This window comes from Triticum dicoccoides, chromosome 5B, assembly GCF_002162155.2.
Source record: "Triticum dicoccoides isolate Atlit2015 ecotype Zavitan chromosome 5B, WEW_v2.0, whole genome shotgun sequence".
Taxonomy (NCBI): Eukaryota; Viridiplantae; Streptophyta; class Magnoliopsida; order Poales; family Poaceae; genus Triticum; species Triticum dicoccoides.
This window is the reverse complement of record NC_041389.1, coordinates 41,080,747-41,100,505: the sequence shown is the minus strand read 5'-3', so window position 1 is coordinate 41,100,505 and position 19,759 is coordinate 41,080,747. Positions and strand designations below refer to the sequence as shown.

General features: G+C 43.4%; 1 protein-coding gene across 1 annotated transcript; it reads left to right on the top strand.

Annotated features, from left to right (window-relative positions):
- Positions 1–805: 805 nt before the first annotated feature.
- LOC119305118 lies at positions 806–1,787 on the top strand. Its single transcript, XM_037581728.1, has 3 exons — positions 806–843; positions 1,008–1,189; positions 1,285–1,787. Exons 2-3 carry the CDS (start codon positions 1,025–1,027, stop codon positions 1,621–1,623), a joined length of 504 nt encoding a protein of 167 aa, XP_037437625.1. The 5' UTR covers positions 806–843; positions 1,008–1,024; the 3' UTR covers positions 1,624–1,787.
- Positions 1,788–19,759: the final 17,972 nt, after the last annotated feature.

Genomic DNA, 19,759 nt, shown 5'->3' with positions numbered 1-19,759 from the left:
ATCCATCGTATTGCCATGTAGGCTCGAGTGGTCTGACATCATCCAAGTATTTGATTTAGAGCAAACCTAATTCTTGAAGAGTAGCCGGCCTCTTCCTTGACAAACTAAAGGGAGCGAAAGAAAAGCAATAGAGAATGACTCAGGTATGTTTCTTGTTTTGGAATTTAGTGAAATGGTAGAGAGAGAGAGAGAGAGAGAGAGAGAGAGAGAGAGAGAGAGAGAGAGAGAGAGAGAGAGAGAGAGAAGAATTGAGATTACTTGAGATGATGTCTTGAAAACTTGCATTGTTGGATGTACACCATGTCTCACAACTTTATTCCTTTTTGAAGACATATCATCAATTGTCATGGTCTTCTTTCTTTTTTACACGCTTTTCGATTAGATGACAATGATCAAGTTGAACCGTGGACATTTGGAGCCCCCCTCTCCATTCTCTTCAAAGATAGATAAGTGGATGAATGGGGTCGCACAAAAAACATAATGAATGATCCATCATGTGGTAAAAATAGGCAAACTCAAAATTGAGGTTGTACCTGCTAATGACATCCAAGTGTAGAATAAATAAATAAAATGTTGGATGAGTCACCATTCCTTATATGAGTTGCACGAAGCACGCCAGGATTCATGTGTATGCTACTAGAAATCACATTCTAGATGAAAATGACCTGCAAAGAAATTAAGCGTCCCACTCACTACATTGCCGAAGAGGGTATTACGCGCTCGGCAGATGCAACTCTCCACACCAAACAACTCGCGTCGCTCGGCTATTTAAACAGCTCCACTGCAACACGTCGATAGGGAGTACCGGAGCTAGCAGGGAAGCACCGAGCAGTGACGTCAACGGTGAGTCCCTCCTCTACTTCTTTTCTTCTTCTTACTATACTTTCCTACCGGTGAAATCTTTTTCTTCTTGTTCCTCTACATCTTCCCTGTTGAAATTAATCAAGATGGATCCAACCTATCTTTTTGGAACAACAAATTAAAATAGGAGTGCGTTCTTGTCCTAGCAAGCTAGCTTGGATCCATGGACGGCAAGATGTCTCATCTCCTGCCTGTGACCCTGCCCAAGAAGAAGATCCCGGACGACGCTGTCCAGCAGGTCAGCGAATGGGCGCTCCTCACCGCCGCCCTCGCAGCGAACTACCCAATCTCCTACGCAGTCGGCCACTACCTCATCCCCTGCGTCCAGGTAACGACGAGTGCACAACCACTGATTCTCCTGTGTTCCACTTGCACTACCCCTTGGCTTCTGAATTCCCCTGCGTTGCTGTTGGTCCTCCACAGTCCTCCTTTCTGCGTTGCGACCAGCCGACGGACGCTGATCCCGCCGAGAAAACCACCCTCTGGATCCGGGTGCTGTGCTGCGCCACACTCCAGGCGGCCGCGGCGGTGCTAGCGTTGCGGCTCCCGCGCCACCGCCGCTGGCTCCGCCGCGCCCTCGCCTACCTCACGCTCGCGCTCGCGGTCGTCATCCACTGCATGTACGCGGTCGCTGCCGCAGCCCGCCTCTTCCTCGTCGACGACCCAGGAGACCTCTTCAGCATCTTCTGCACCGTGGCCGCCGTCTTCTTCATGGCCAGCGACATCAGAAGCTTCCTGGCCCTCCTGAGAGGTGAGGAGTAGGACTGAGAAGCAGGGCAAGCTCTACGTAACCGATTAGTATATGATCAGACATAATTCACATGCTTATGTATGTATAGTTGATGTCGGTGAAATTGGTACTGCAGTTTATAATTATATGCATGAACTCATGTTGTTACTCATTCATTCTCTATGAACCGGTGGGTGGTGTATCAATGTGTAAGCTACGAATCACTCCGATCGATCTATCTTAGTTCATATGCTCAGATCTCAATTATTACAGGGAGTTCGAATTGAGGAGGAAGGAGGATGGAACGAGCCAGCCAACACTCTCACTACTATCCTATCCAAACCTCGGCCGAGGCCGCCACCACCACATGCTACAGAGCCACTAGGACAGCTAAATAGTGTTTAGCTAGCGGGCCCATTCTGGGCCGCGTAGACGAGCTGGGGCTGAATGCTTCTCTTGGGCTTGGCCTGCTGCTCTCTTGCCAGATTGCCCTGTAGTGCTTCAGGTGTTGCCGTTGGAACATCCATAGAGCTGCTGACAATCCCCCTGGAGAAGAAACGGCTTGCCCCCAAGCCGGAGCGCGAGGGAATTGTTGCTTGAGCATCTCCTGGTCCTCCCAGGTCACCATTGACACCGGGGAATGGCTCCACTTGACGAGAACTTGAGCGATCAATTTGTCTCCCCGCGGTATCAGGCGACGGTCGAGGAAACGAGCTGGAATCTGCAGTTGAGCTGCTGAAGAAGGAAGTGACTGACATACCTGCTGATCAGCCTTGACATGGCGCTTGAGTAGAGACACATGGAAGACTGGGTGCACCCTACAATTCTCTGGGAGTGCCAGTCTGTATGCTACTGCCCCGATCTTGGCCGTGATCTTGAAGGGGCCGAAATATTTGAAGGCCAGCTTATGGTTTGCTCGCGGTGCAATAGACGACTGAATATAAGGTTGCATCTTCAGAAAAACTGTCTCCCCCACTTCGAAGGATCTCTCTGTCCTGTGCTTGTCGGCTTGAGCCTTCATTTGTTGTGGTGCCCGTAGAGAATGTTGCTTGACTAATTCCATGGCAACATGTCGCTCATTCAACCATTGTTGGACATCAGAATTTCCAATAGCATCCACTGGAAAAATACCAAAGTAACGAGGAGCATGCCCGTATACCGGCTCGAAAGGAGTACGACCCGTCGATGAGTGCCAGTTTGTATTATACCAGAGTTCACAAAGAGGCGGCCAACTGGACCAACGATTTGGGTGGGCACTGATGAAACAGCAGAGATACCCTTCCACCTGCTGGTTGACACGCTCGGTTTGCCCGTCAGTCTGCTGGTGTTGACCTGAGCTCATGCGAAGTTTAATACCAGTTCTGCTACACACTTCCTTCCAGAAAATGCTGGTGAAAATAGGGTCCTGATCTGAAACCAATGAGTCAGGGAGGCCATGGAGACGATACACACGATCGAGGAAGGATTCAGCCACTGTGGCAGCCGTGTAGGGATGTTTGAGTGCAATGAAATGACCATATTTGGTCAGTTTGTCAATGACCACCAATATGCAATTGTAGTGTCGTGAAACTGGTAAACCTTCAATGAAGTCCATTGTCGTCATTTCCCATGGCTGTGAAGGCACTGACAATAGTTGCAGTAAACCAGGATAAGGTACATGATCAGGCTTCGCGAGCTGACAGACCTGACACTGCTGTAAGACCATTTTGATCATTTTCTTCATATTTTCCCACTGAAACAGCTGTGATACCCTGCGAAAAGTTACTGGAAAACCAGAGTGTCCACCGGCTGAACTGGCATGCAGACTGTTGATGATCTTAAGTTGCAATTTTTCATCTGAACCAATCTAGATGCGTTTCTTGAAACCAAGCAGGCCCCCATGTAATGTGAACTTAGGATCTGCCTCTGGGTCAACAGCTAGTTTCTGCAGAATAGCAGTAGCACTAGGATCAGAATAGTAACTGTTCATCATTTCTTGCAGCCATGCTGGTTGAACTTCAGAGATTGTATAACAGTCACCAGGCTCATGTGGTCGTCTGGACAAGGCGTCTGCAACTCTGTTATCTGCCCCCTTCCTGTATACAATCTTGTAATCTAGGCCCAAGAGCTTGGTGAGGGCCTTTTGCTGCCAGGCTGTGTGCAAACGTTGTTCTGTTAAACTGACCATGGCTTTTTGATCAGTGATAATGTTGAATTCCTTGAGTTGCAGATAAGAGCGCCATTGTTTCACTGCCAGGAGAATTGCCAAAAATTCCTTTTCATATACTGATAGAGCACTAGTAGAAAAAGGGTCAAATGTGAGACACATTAGTCCCGGTTTGTAACAGAACCGGCACTAATCTGTCCATTAGTGCCGGTTCCAACGGCTAGCCGTGAGGAGCTCTTTAGTACCGGTTTGTGGCAAACCTTTAGCACCGGTTCGTGCCACGAACCGGTACTAATGAGAGTGGTGGCAGGATGTTGTCAGAGTGGGGCCCTTCCAGCACCTTTAGTACCGGTTCGTGGCACGAACCGGTAATAATGTTGTCAGAGTGGGGCCCTTCCAGCACCTTTAGTACCGGTTCGTTGCACGAACCGGTACTAAAGGTCGTCCTATATAAATCCTTTGTCCACCCGCACTCTGTTCTTCCCCCTTTCCCCTCTCCCTCTCCTCTGTTCTTCCCTTCTTCCTCTCGAGTTCATCACAAAATTTGCCCCAAATTTGTCAAGATTTGCAGGCCCTCATCCATTCAAATGATCACCAAGGTTAGCAACTTTGTCCTTTCATCTCTCATTGCTAGATTAGCTCTTGCATTGGTTTATATAGTGATTAATTGTGGGTTTTAGTAATTTGGGAGGAATTATATGTGGTAGTATTTGATTTATATGCAATTTGAGGTCAAAATAACACTTAGCTTGCATATGTAGGTGTGGTTTACTTAGTGCCTTCTAAATCTCCGTCGTAACCACCGTCGATCGCCCGCACCGTCCCGTCGCCGGCACCACCTTGTGGTGAGCCTCTTGTTCATGAAATTTTATATAAAAAATTGATGTTTGTGTGATTTGGATATATAGTTACTCGTATAATAATTATCTTACCCGTACGTTGTTTGTTATACATAGTGCCATGGTTTTGATATCCGTCCCCGTCGGCCCTCGTCCTTGTTATGACTCGGATGTGGTATATTCTCTTTTAAAACTATTTGTTGCATTTCGTGTTTATGACAAATTATGCCCATCAAGTTGATATAGATATTTTTATCTAGGAGGTATGTGAACCGGAAATTCCACCCGACCCTATTGTCGAGAGGTTAAATTTAGTTGAAAGAGAAAATGAGTACTTGAAAGAAAAATTGAAAAGAATTGAGGGGGAGAAGATGGAATTGGAGTTGCATGTTGCCGATGTCGTCGATGATCACAAGATCAAGATGGAGAAAATGCGCTTGAAGATTAGAAAAATTAGAAAATATGCCATCGATAGTGAGGCTTGGTATCATTATGTTGTTGGATCAATTGTTACCTTAGTTGCGATCTTGATCGCATTTGTTGTTGCATTTAAATGCTTTAGCTAGAGAGTTATTTGTTTGTTGCATTTAAGTGTTGTATGAACTTTATGTATGAACTTGTATTAATTTGGTCTATTCGGTGTTGTGTAATGAAGATGAGCCGGCAATGGATGTACGATGACCGATGCTCTCCCCAGTTTGTTGAGGGCGTGCATATTTTTCTGCTTGCGGCTGAGGCAAACAAGCGGGCGGATGGTTTTATGCCTTGTCCATGTGCTGGCTGTAAGAATGGTCGCAATTACTCGAGTCTGGTTTTTTGGTCCCAAAGCCTTGCTGACAAAGGCTAGGGGGTGCCCATCCTGTGTTGGCACAACCCCAATACCGCAGTCACTAGCATTAGTTTCAATAGTGAAAGCCTTCTGAAAATTTGGAAGAGCCAATACAGGACCAGTAACCTGAGCCTGTTTCAGAGTTTGGAAGGCTTTGTCCTCTATGCTAGTCCAAACAAACACACTGCCCTTGCGTAGGAGATTAGTCATGGGTTTAGCAATAACCCCAAAGTAACGAATAAATTTCCTGTAGTAGCCAGCCAGCCCAAGGAAACTTCTCACTTCTTTCACTGACACTAGTGTAGGCCATTGTTCAATGGTACTAATCTTTTCAGGGTTGGTGGAAACACCATCCTTGCTGATAATGTGGCCCAGATACAGTAACTTTTGGGAGGCAAACTCACATTTGGAAAATTTCACATACCACTTGTCCTTTCAAAGCACTTCCAAAACCCTCCTGACATGTTCTAAGTGTTGTTTCAGTGTTTACTGAAAATCAGAATATCATCAAAGAAGGCTAGTACAAAGGTCCTCAACATTTCAGGCTCTTGTGACAAGGAAACATTGGTGGCACCTTGGAAGGTGTTTGGTGCCCCTGTCAACCCAAAACCAACAACCAGGAATTCAAAATGCCCATGATGGGTTTGAAATGATGTCTTGTACTCTTCTCCAAGAGCTAATCTAATTTGATGATATCCAGCTCTGAGATCCAGTTTTGTAAACCATTGAGCACCATGTAATTCATCCAGGAGTTCATCTATCACAGGCATAGGATAGTTTCCTTTGACTGTAAGTGCATTCAGGTGCCTATAGTCCACCACTAGCCTCCATGTATGATCCTTCTTTTTGACCAAGAGCATAGGTGAAGAAAAGGGACTATTACTCCTTCTAATGACACAAGAATCCAACATCTCTTGGATTTTCTTCTCTACCTCATCCTTCAGCTCTGGGGCCAGCCTGTAGGGCCTGTGAGAAAATGGTATGGCACCAGGAATAAGAGGAATGGCATGATCACAAGCTCTTTCAGGAGGTAAACCAACTGGGGTAGCAAACACATCTTTGTATTCCTCAATAAGTCCCTGAATTTCTGGTATGAGAGTGGGAGCATTTTAATTAGTCACTACAGACAGTTCTATGATGGTATAAGCAAAGTCAACAGGTGTTGCCCCTTGAATTGTTACAGACTGACCCTGCAAGGGGAAGGACATCCATTGTTGTTCCCAGTCTACTGTCATTGGACTATGTTTAGCTAACCAGTCCATACCCAGAATTCCATCATAACAGCTGAGAGGCAAGATTCTAAGGTCATGTTCAAACTGAACTCCTTGCACTGACCACTGGCACTTTGGTACATAGCTGTCACAACTCATAATTCCTCCATTTGCAACCTTCACCTTCATTGTTGTACATTTCTGCACTCCTGCCAATGTGCTAGCTGAATTGGTATCCACAAAGGAATGGGTACTGCCTGAATCTACCAAGAATGTTCTATGTTGTCCTTGAATAACAACACTTAATTGGAAGGCCTTGTTGTGGGCTGATTTTCCTTCGACTGCTTCTGAAATAACCATAAGATTCACTTCTTCATCCTCATCAGTAAGCAGATCTTCTGTTGATGTGCACTGAAAAAATTCAACCATTTCTTGTACCACATGCAGTGATACTATCTATTTGCATTGGTGGTCTCTGCTCCATTTCTCTCCACACATGAAACACAGGCCCTTGGCCGTGCGGTAAGATCTTAGTGCTTCCCATTTGTCCTCACCCAGCTTCTTTCTTTGAACATCTGAATTAGTTCGTCTATCTTCAGCAGTTTTGGTCGTAGCTGGTTTGGCCGAAGTGACTGCCTGTGTATACTGTTGTCGCTTGACAGAATGGCCTTGTTGAAGAGCATAACTGGTCAGGGACTCATGCAATAACGCCAGTTCATAAGCTGCATCCAGATCTGACGGTTGCTATAATGCCACCAGCACTCTAACAGTCGGGTTCAGTCCATCGATGAATTTAGTAACATAATGCACAGACTCTGGAACGGACTCATACGCAGATAGTTGATCATATAGTTCAGCAAACTGCTCGACATAATCTTCCACTGAGCCTGTCTGAACTATGCTGTGGAATTTCCGAACTAGCGCCTGATACTGATTTCGACCAAATCGGCACTGTAGCAGTCTGCAGAATTCTTCCCAGGATGCATTTGGTGCTCTTCTCTAAACCGATTCCAACCAACGCGCTGCTGCACCTTCGAACAGAGTAGAGGCGAATTGGACCCAGAGATGCTTCGGCGTGCCACACATGCCGAAATAATCTTCACATCTCGACTGCCAGAGCCTCGGATTGGTGCTGTCAAAATGGGACAGTCGATGCGCGGTGCAAATCCATAGGTGTCAGTATTCTCTCGGTGTAATTCACCCAACTACGAACTGAACACTGGATTGTGGTCGGATCTCGTACCTCTGGCCGGTGGTGGTATGTACGGAGCGTGATCCTTTCCCTTGGCCGTTGGAGCAGACCGGCTGCCCTCAGGGGCGGTGTCTCTGCTGGCGGTCACGAATTGGCTTGCCGGCGGTCGACCTCGTGCGGGTGAAGTGGAGGCGGAAGGCGCCCGTTCCAGCCCGGTGCGAAGCTCGTCCATGTCAACGTCGATCGACAGCTTGAGATCATCGATGCGCGTCATCAGATCGCCTATGATGGACCGCATCGACTTAGCCGCTTCCTCCTCTTGGCGCTTGAAACGTACGTCGAGGGACTCCGCTAGGTTGGCCTTGAGGAACTCGTACACCGCCTTCGTCGCCGGCGACATGCTCTCCATAGCTTCATGGCGGCGGCGCGCGGCGAACCTCGTCGCGTGGGGATGATGGAGCGGAACTTGTTGCGCTAGGATCGAAGCTCTGATGCCAATTGTAAGCTATGAATCATTCCGATCGATCTATCTTAGTTCATATGCTCAGATCTCAATTATTACAGGGAGTTCGAATTGAGGAGGAAGGAGGACGCAACGAGCCAACCAACACTCCCACCACTATCCTATCCAAACCTCGGCTGAGGCCGTCACCACCACACGCTACAGAGCCACTTGGACAGCTAAATAGTGTTTAGCTAGCGGGCCCATTCTGGGCCGCATAGACGAGCTGGGGCTTGAATGCTTCTCTTGGGCCTGGCCTGCTGCTCTCTTGCCGGATTCCCCTGTAGCACTTCAGGTGTTGCCGTTGGATCATCCGTAGAGCTGCTGACACAATGTAGTCCATGGGGGGTCCAAATGTCGGTTTGGTCCGGACTTTTCCACTCGGGTGAGATTGTTTAGTACTGTACACGTCCGTGCAGTCTTACATTTGAGCGTGCGCACGTGATGTGCTTCGATTCTGCTACAGCATGCACATCGTTAGCCATCCATGGTACAAACGCAGGATCGAGCCTCGGTTAGAAGAATCGCACCACTCGGCCTGGTGAACTGATTCCACCGAATAATGCTAACTTACCTAACACATGTCTAGTTTCGCTTTCCTAGCACATCGCGATACATGTTCTATGGCGCGTTGCTCTGCAGCGAGGCGACCCGATGAGGAAAGGACATGAAAAACATGACTGCACGGTGACAATGTGCTCCGAAATTCGTAAATCTAATGTTTACGGGCAGTCAAATTGCCTAGACATAAATTGTCCTAATGTGATTGTGCCTCTGCTAGTCCGACTGCAATCAAAACCATTTTGGGTGGTTGCTTATCTCCGAACACAATTGTAGCGGTGGTCGGTAAATGGATGAATTTGTCGGTCATGCATTCATTAGTGTCACTCTTTCCCCGATGTATAAAGACCCCATTTCACCTGTAATCTGCTCTTCAGTTTTTCTTTCAAGAAACGCTACTAAGAAAAAGATTATAAGTGCAGGCACATTAGTGACCGGCACTGCATGAGCCGGTCACTAGTATTTCTGCCTAATAGTTGTGGCGGGTAGAAAAGCGGGCCTGGCACTGAAATTTACAGACCAGTGGCGGGCGTGAGACTAGGCTCGCTATTGGTTCTCTAGACCGATGTTATGTCACGCCCAATATGCGACCCTATCCAAAAGGAACTCGAAGGTCCCACCAAGGATAGACCCACATATTGAAACGCTTTTGCAAGGTGGATATCATTACATCAACATTACATAATAGATGGGGATACATACATAAGGCATACAATGCCACTCGAATACAACATCACAATACATAAGATCAACATCCGACTACGGATGAAACACAAACAGAAGCTCAAACGACATCCACCCTGCTAGCCCAGGCTGCCGACCTGGAACCTATCCCCTGATCGAAGAAGAAGCAGAAGAAGAACTCCAAGACAAGCAAACATCGCTCTCGCGTCATGATCATCGCATAACCTGTACCTGCAACTATTGTTGTAGTAATCTGTGAGCCACGAGGACTCAGCAATCCCATTACCATGGGTATCAAGACTAGCAAAGCTAAAGGGAAAGGAAGGGGTAAAGTGGTGAGGCTGCAGCAGCGACTAAGCATATATGGTGGCTAACATACGCAAATAAGAGCGAGAAGAGAGCAAGCGAAACGGTCGTCAACTAGCAATGATCAAGAAGTGATCCTGAACTCCTACTTACGTCAAACATAACCCAAAGACCGTGTTTGCTTCCCGGACTCCGCCGAGAAGAGACCATCACGGCTACACACGCGGTTGATGCGTTTTAATTCGGATCTGGTGTCAAGTTATCTACAACCGGACATTAACAAATTCCCATCTGCCTATAACCGCAGGCACGGTTTTCGAAAGATTATACCCTACAGGGGTGTCCCAACTTAGCCCATGACAAGCTCTCGCGATCAACGAAGGAATAGACCTTCTCCCAGGAAGACCCGATCAGACTCGGAATCCCGGTTTACAAGACATTTCGACAATGGTAAAACAAGACCAGCAAGACCGTCCGATGCGCCGACAATCCCGATAGGAGCTGCACATATCTCGTTTTTGGGGCAACACCGAATGAGCAATCCGTACAACTAAAACCAGACCTCAAGTTTCCCTGAGGGGACGCTGCAAAGGGCTCTAGTTCGGACCAACACTTAGACAAGCACTGGCCCAGGGGGGCTGTAATAAAGATGACCCTTGGGTTAATTACTCCCAAGGGAAAAGTAGGTGGTGGTGAGGCAAATGGTAAAACCAAGGTTGGGCCTTGCTGGAGGAGTTTTATTCAAAGCAAACTGTCAAGGGGGTCCCATAAATCACCCGACCGCGTAAGGAACGCAAAATCCGGGAACATAACACCGGTATGACGGAAACTAGGGCGACAAGAGTGGAACAAAACACCAGGCATAAGGCCGAGCCTTCCACCCTTTACCAAATATATATAGATGCATTAATAATATAAGAGATATTGTGATATCCCAACCAAAATCCTGTCCACCATGGAGCAATCTTCAAACTTCACCTGCAACTAGCAACGCTATAAGAGGGGCTGAGCAAAGCGGTAACATAGCCAAGCAACGGTTTGCTAGGAAGGGTGTCAAAGGTTAGAGGTTCATGGCAATTTGGGAGGCTTGAAGAGCAACAGATAGGTAACGCAGCATAGCGATAGAACGAAGCAACTAGCATAGCAATGATAGTATTGAGATCCAGGGTAGCGGTCATCTTGCCTGAAATCCCGCAAGGAAGAAGAACTAGTCCATGAAGAAGACGAACGGGAGCAGTCGAACGAATCCTCACAATCGCAACATTACCGGAACTAAGAAGCAACACCGGAAAGAAACAAACAACATGGTAAATGCACAAGCATGAACATGGCATGATGCACAAACAAGTATGATGCATGTCTGGTTTAATAAGGCAGGGCATGGCAAAGGCAACCAAACAATACTACAAGTTAAGTGGAGCTCAATATGCAACGAGTTGCATATTGACGAAACACCATATCAATTATTTAGTTCTCTCTCGGTTAGGTACACAACAATATTAAATGTTGTTAAACATGGCAAGAGGTGAAACATAATGAAACTACCTATCTAGGCAAGTTTAAATGAGGCCAGAACAATAAACAACAAGTCCGGAAAATCCCCATATGCATATTTTAGATTCGGTACTGATCTGCCCTAAACACAATTTTAATGTTGTTAAACAGCAACATAAAGTGGACCATGTTAAACTAGGCATTTTTCCACCCCATTTACATATAAAGTTTATTTAAAATGGAGCTACGGTTATTTAGTTATGAAATAAATCATTTTAACATGGCATATTAGCAAATTTAAATAAACGGCAAGTTAAACATTTTTAACATAGATGAAAGTGGCATATTATTAATCTACACAATTTTCTGAGCATTTTACATATATGAAGTTTTTACATATGATGCATGGTTTATGAGTAATTATATGCGTGAGTCTAGGGGGTTTTCTGTAAAACAGCTAAACACTGAATAATGGACAAATTCGCAGTCAGGGAAAAAACATTCATTTGGCTGAATCTGGTGGGCACTGGGGCGCTCACCATGGGCCTTGGCCCGGTCGGTGGAGGCAGCAGGCCGGCGGGCTGGGTGAGGAGGCGCGCTGGGCCGGGGGATCTAGAGGCGGAGGCGCGGTCAACGGAGTGGCTGAATCGAGCGGGACTTGGCGCTGCGGTCGTCCTTGAAGCAGAGGAAGCAGGGGCGACGGCCACGTGAGGCGAAGGAACTCCGACGAGGCAGAGTCGGCGTGGAGGCGAACGGGGGGGCCGGGCACGACGGTTGCTGTGGCGAGCGAGGCAGAGAAGGGAACAAACTGCTCGTCTCCTGGCTCCTGGCTCGAGCGCCTGAAGAAGACGAACGCGCGGCAGGAACTCCAGCAGGCGGTGACTTGGCGTCCATGGCGGCTCTGCTTCGGCAGCGCGGGCACGGTTTGCAGAAGAACGGGGCGGCAGCGGGTTAGGAGCGACGACGACGAAGCAGGCGACGGCTGGGGAACGAGGCAAAACTCGGGCGCGGTCATGGCCTTCCTGTGCACGGGAGAGAGATCAGAGGAGGAAGGAATGGGAAAAAAGGAAGAGAAAAAGAGGAGACGGGCGGCGACTCATCTGCTCGTCGGCAGCAGCTGAACGGAGGCGGCCGGACTTGGAGGTCGAGGTCACCGGCGGGCTGGGTCACCGGAGCGCGCGGTGATGAGGCCATACATGGCCTCTGGTACGGCGGGGCGAAGGAGTTGGATCGAGGAGCTGCTCTGGTTGGTCGGGCGAGCGAATCGGGGAGGAGCAGTGGGGAGCTCTGGTTGGTGGCTGGAGGAAAATGAGGAGAAGGGATCCCGAGGGGATTTTGTGGAGTGGCGGCGGCGATGAGATGGATGGGACATTGATCCAAAATTTTAGGGTTAGGCTATAGTTAGTCCGGTGTATATATAGCAGGTGGACTAGGCTTAGGGGCTACCTCGTCCCTCCGATCGTAATCGGATGGTCGCGAATAAAATAGTTAGGGAGCCCAATTAACAAAACGGAGATGTTTTGCGGATGTTTGGGGATGATCCGGATCCAACGGTCACGACAGCTCGGGTCGGGTTCGGGGGAGTTTCGGACGCGCGCGAGGGGTCTGAGAGCTGGCAAGAGGGGTTAGGTGGTCACGGAACGGTCAACGAAGGCAAGGGGTTTGATGCACTGTGCAAAGAGGGATTAGATGGGCTGTGCGAAGGGGGGTTGGGCTGAGAAGAGAGAAGAGAAGGCAGCCCGGCAACAGTTTCGGAGACCGAAACGTCCGATGATTAAACCGGCAACGGTGCCGCTACGGATGACGGTTGGGCTAACAAACGGACTCCTAATGCAATGAAATTTGGCAGGCGGTCTGTCTACACTATAATAAGACCGATGACAAGTTGCAACCCATTTCGAGAACATTTTTATGCCACTTATAAAATAATATTTCGGAGGTGCCGCGGGCGCGTGCGAGTGTGGTCGGGGCTCAGAACGGACAACGGAGAGAACCGGGGAAACCCGGACGGATGCAAGTTTTAATGAAAACGATGCCGATGCAATGCGAATGATGACATGAGACGAGATGCATAACAAGAACAAAAGAAAAACAACAGACAAAACCCAACCACGGAGGAAATAACATATAGCATCTCCGAAAAAGGCAAGAGTTGGAGTTACGAATATGGAAAGTTGCATCCGGGGCGTTACATGTTAGTTGTGGGACAACAACGCCAATGACGGGCTGAAAGATGGTGCCAGCCACTGGTAGCACCCGCCAACGGTGTCAGGCTTGTTTTATCTGCCACGGTTGAAACACTTAGGAGTAGGTAATTTGTGAGAATTCCCTATGTTTGGTTTATAGATTATAGTGTGGTATTTTTTTGTATGACCTTGTTATTGTATGAAAGAAAAGTTTGAAGTTTGTAGGTTTCATTATTTGCTATATTTCAGACATTTTATTAATAATTTTGTATTCAATTGGATATAATTCAAATTAATGAACGCGTACTTCTTATTTGTTGACATGGCCTAAATACATAGTCAGTAACTTAAATGGTATGTTTTCACCAATTTTTGGGCATTTTTAATGTACATGTAGTTCAAAAGCAGCATGGATAGCCAGCCGGATGGCAGCCTGGATCGCCTCCTTGGCCACGGTCACAAGCAGGGGATCACGCATCTTCTTGCCATCCATGGTTCCAACAGTCGACCCCACTAGGGGCCGGCAGGGTCGGGAACTCGGTCACTGGTTGGATGGGAGCCTACGAGCTTGGTTTGCTTCTTTCTTCCGAAGGGCTGTGGTGGATTCTTTTTAAGTAGCCGAGCAACGCAATGCAAGAGAGAAAAGTAAAGCGGCCAAAGACGAGTCTGAGTCACTCAGGTGCAGCGCGTGACCGAGCCGAACCTTAATTTCTTTGCATGCAATTGGATATATATACATAAAGAAATGTGATGGGGGTGAAGCCTCAGCAAACGCACATAAAAATGTGACATCGAAACACATGCACACACATGCATTGGCAGTAAAAAGCTAGCTAGCTAGCTAACTCATTTTAGGTGCACAGTATTTTTTCAGTTTAGCTATATGTAAGTTGCCTGATTTTTAAATTTGGGTCAGTTCGAATTTTTCGTCCGTTGGATGCTGCTACAAGATGTGTGCTGTTTTTTTTTATCCTTTGTGTGTGCTGTTCTGTATTGGGCTGGATTTTTTGACTGACCATATTTTGGGTTAGTCTATTTTTTGTTGGGCTGAAGCATGTTTACGTGTTTTTCTTATTGGCCGTCTGTATGCATTTTTTCTTCTGTTTTTTAAATTTTCTATCAGTTTTGATGGGTATATTTCCTTTTTCTTTTTCTTTATTACTTGTTGGTTTCTATTTTTTCTGTTATAGGTATTTTTGCGATGTTGGGTGTGTGTAAATGTATATAAAAGTACACTGTAGTATGTGCAAAAATTACACTATTATATAATTCTTGTTTGCATACAACAAAAAGTGTAATTTTAGTGCAAAGTTGTGTACAATTTTTTTTCATATTTTTCTTCTTAAAAAGTATATCCAATGCAACTAATTCATTGTTCCTTATAAAAATTTCTTATTTTGTTATTGATTTAGTTATTATTTCATTACATACATAATCTTGCAAAGTATAAAAAAGTGCAATTTCTATGTAAATTGTGTGCCATATTTTATCGTTGTTTGTTTCTATTTTTTATTTTCTTTCTTCTTAAATGGTAATACCAATGTCACTAACTCATTGTTTCTTTAAAAACTTCATTATTTTAATTTTGTTTCTGTGTTGTTTCATTTTCTTTGTTCTTAAACGGTAATACCAAGCCACTACTTCGTTCTTTCTTAGAAACTTCATTATTTTAAATTTCATAGTTTTTACTTCATTTTCTTTCTTATTAAACGGTAATACATATGCGGCTAATTCATTCATTCTTATGAAACTTTTATTGTGTGAAAATACCACTATAATATGCTCATTTTTGCATATTTTAAAAAAGATCAATTTTTGTGTAAATTGTGTGCAAATTTTATCATTGTCTTTTATTTCATTTTCTTTCTTCTTAAAGGGTAATACCTAAGCCACTAATTCATTAATTCTCGGGAAACCTTATTATTTTGATTTTGTTTTATTTTTCATTTATTTTTCATTTTGATAATGTTTTAGTTATTACTTCATTTTCTTTCTTTGTTTATGATAATACCAATGCCACTGATTCATTCTTCCGTAGAAACTTTCATTTTTGCGAAAATTCCATTAGTTGCATGTTGTAAAAGAGCGCAAATTTTGTGTAAATTATGTGCATATTTTGCAAATATACATGGTTCCATGCGCACCCACATGAATAGTAAAATCAGAAAAAGAAATACTGGATTTTAAAAAAAAAAATCTCAAATTTTGGGATATGAAACTTAGTCCACCATTGTACTCACATATGAAGTTTCTTGATGTATTGACATCCATGGTATTCTTAGTGAAGAAAATACAATTGGGACCATACTATTCATCAAACATGTTGTTCAATATAGCTTTGATTTTGTCATTTTTGCCCAGGGTACCATGGATGTGAGTTCTTCGTGAAACTTCACGTGAGTATACCGGTTGACTATGTATATTACAAAAAAGTTTCAGATTTCTGACATTTACTCTAGTTTTTTTTAATTTACTATTCATAAAGGGTGCGCGTGGAACCATATTCACCAAATCCGCGTCCCAAATTTTGTCATTTTTTTATTTCATTATTCTTCTGAAAGGGTAAAACCAATGCCACCAAGAAAACTTCATTATTTTGATTCCTTTTTAGTTTGTATGTTATTTTCTTTCTTATTTAAAGGTAATATCGATCCCGCTAATACAATTTTTATTAGTATTTTTTTGTAATTTCACTATTATATGTTTATTCTGTATATTATAAAGAATGTAATTTCTCCGTAAATAGCGAGCATTTTTTGTCATTTTTTCAATTTTTTTCTTAAAGGGCAATACTAATGCCTCTAATTCATTTTTCCTTAGAAAACTTTGTCATTTTGATTTTGTTATAGTTTTTAGTTCATTTTTTCTTATTTAATGGTACTATCAATAGTAACTCCACTATTATACAATTTATTATTGCATACTATAACAAAGCGCAATTTCTGCATGTTATAACATATCGCAATTCCATAAATTCCACTATTATGTGCTTATCTTGCGTAATATAAAAAAGTGTGATTTCTGTGTAGATTGTGTTTACGTTTTGATTTTATTTTGTTTTAGAGTTTTTTCTCATTCTATTTCTACTTAAAGGGTAGTACCAATGTCAGTAATCCATTAGTTGTTAGAAAACTCGAGTGTTCGATTATGTTTGCTTTTGTTTTCTTGAACGTATGGGCTACAAGTGCATCCATGCATGCATAACCGTCGCTGGTCTAGGCCAACTGGTGTGGTGAGGTCCGTCTCCGTCACAATTAATTATTCAATTCACTACTTGTACTCAGTTATCCAGTTGTTAAAAAAAGTGACTTACCCAAATTTCTGTGTAAATTTTGCGCATTTTTTTATTGTTTGTTTAGATTTTTTTTCTTTTATTTCTTCTTCAAGGGTAATATTACTCCCAATTATTCATTTTAGCTTAGATGACTTCGCTATTATGATTTTTTTAGTTTATATTTTATTTTATTTCTTCCTTAAGGGCTTTATTATATTTTTTTAGTTTTCCCTTTTTTAATTTTATTGTGATCAAGGCGTCTCCTGATTTGGGGTGCATTGAGTACTCACTGCCTTGAAATACCCCCATAAAAGTTGTCCCATATTCTAAATAAAATCATCATATCAGCACAACATATGTTTACTATACTACAAAATATCGAAATCAAATTAAATATAGTAATAAAGTAAATAATTAAATAAGACAAATTGAATATTTACAGTGATGCTTGGCCATATTCATAACACTATTAAATTAGCTACTATTCACCCACATATAGTTCTCATTGAACCATGTCTCAAATTAGAATTAGAATTAGAATTGCCCTTATATTCCTATATGTAATTGTGATTGTACTAAAAGAACTGAGAACTTTATTCTCTCAACTATTTGGGGAGTATAGGCTCCGCCACGAGCTACTTAAATCGGATACATTTGTCCCCCAACTCCTGACATTTTCTAGCTTTTTTGCTGAAAGTGGCTTTAATCATCACAACGGTAGATTTATCTCATGTGGTGCCTAGATAAAAGTACCTTCAAAGATTATTTCATTGGATATTTTTATCTTATTTACAAAAATCCTAAAATATAAAAAAGTAAATATAATGATAAGAAATTTAAATAACTAAAAAATTGGAGATTTAGTGAAAATCACATTTTAGATTTTTCTTAAAATTGTATGTTCTTTCGTATTTTTGATGATTTTAAGAACATATGGTTGTTTTTTTAATATGGAAAAATAGTTTCCATACTTAAAGTTGTGTGATGTGTCTTACACAAAGGTGTCACATGATCAAAATGTTTAAACGGTGAAACCCACAAGAGGGAACAAATGTACATAGTATTAAGAGTTCATCAATAAAATTATCCATTGGAATAACTGGAGGACGAAATCGAGAAAAAAAATATTATAGAGACCAAAAAAATATTTGTCCTAAGAAATAACTTTCTTTAACGTTTATTTCCTAAAATTATTTGGAATTTCGAAAGATTTTTTGGAGGGTTTGATGTAGTAGCTAGGTGCCCTCGCATTTTGCAAGGGCCACTGTTTTAGTTAGTAAAATAATACAAACCCAGGCTGTTCTAGTTAGCTATGCAGACCTACACCTGAATCTATGTCCCCCCCCCCCCCAGCGGCCAATTTTCGTGTTTTGACCCTTTTTACGAAGTTTAGCTGGATCTGACCCTGGTTCGTAAAAAATTTGGGATCTGACCCTTTTTCCTACCGCCATAACCCTTGGCGGTAGGGTAACACTGCCTACCGCCAAGGACTATGGCGGTAGGACTTGACTGCTCCGTCATCCAACGTTGAAAATACCCTTTGGCGGTAGGGTCTTGAAGGTTTAAGTTACATGTGGCGTCTACAAGAACAGAATCAGTCTAGTGGAAAATTGGCTAGCTCATGCGAGTTTGGTTCAGCAAGACTTGAGTTCGAGCCTCGACAAGGCCAATTTTCTGTTTATTTTTATTTTGCCCAATAAAAATTAAATAATGTGTCCAACTAATATTAGGACATGAATTACTTATAAAAATATATTTTTATTTATTTGTAACTGTTTTATAAAATTCCCGCAAAGATATAAACGAATATGATGGGATAAGCAATTTGTCCAATTATATTGTTAAGCTATGGATTATTTATAAAAATAATTTTTTTACTTATATGTAACTGTTTCATAAAATTTCCGCAAAGATTTGTTTTTCTGCAGTCCTTTTGTGGCTTAGATCTGTAACATACATGGGAGAGAGCAGTTTTATTCTTTGCTCATCACGAAGATTAGGCGCTCTCCAATTAAGTTCTCATCATATGTTACTTTGTATTTCATCCTTTCTTGGGTTCCAGTGTTAGAACACAAGTTTCAAAAAAAACATATACAAACTGTAACCTAGAAGTCGGACTGATTCCAAAAGCGTTGAGCAATTTAAGATGAAGATGGAGCACTCACCTTGACAAAGTGCAAGCTAGCTGCCACTGCTGCTCCTGCTCCGCCAAGGGAGTTCCCCAGTCTAGCAGTGCTTCTGAGGGAAAACGAAGGTCCAAGGACAGGGATTAATTGAGGGCAAAAGGAGATGATGAAGCAAAGAACTGAAGGTGAATGCAACGACCTAACTATCAGGGAGGCTTCATATACGAACGATGAAGAGATATGTGGGGCCAATAATGTGTGAGACCAATTGATCTCGGTGAATAGCCTTTCAAATCTTTTTTATGCAGGTAATATGTGAGACCAATTGATCATATTCGTATACATATATATATATATATCTTTGAGCGATTTTTTTAAACAGTTACAGATAAATAAAAAATATATTTTTATAAATGATTTATATCCTAATATTAACTGGACAAATTGTTTATTGTTTATTGGGCAAAATAAAAATGAACATAAAATTTGGCAATAGGGAGGCTCGAACCCGAGACCTGCAGCCTAGAACCTACACGCGCTAGACAACCTGCCAACAGAGTTAACATACTAGTATTGGACGCCATACGTAAATTATATATTCTAGATCCTACCGCCGAAGACTATGGTGGTAGGATAGTTTCAACGTCAAACGGCCGTGACGGCGCAATCAAGTCCTACCGCCATAGCCTGTGGCGGTAGGCAGTGTTACCCTACCGCCAAGGATGATGGCGGTAGGAAAAGGGTCAGATCACGAAATTTTTTCGAATGAAGGTCAGATCCTGAATTTGTTTGCAAAAAGGGTCAAAACACGAAATTTT

Coding starts and splice junctions, on each gene's coding strand:
- LOC119305118 (XM_037581728.1), top strand. CDS start 1,025: ATGGACGGCAAGATGTCTCATCTCCTGCCTGTGACCCTGCCCAAGAAG. Junction 1,190..1,284: donor ACCTCATCCCCTGCGTCCAG/GTAACGACGAGT, acceptor GGTCCTCCACAG/TCCTCCTTTCTGCGTTGCGA.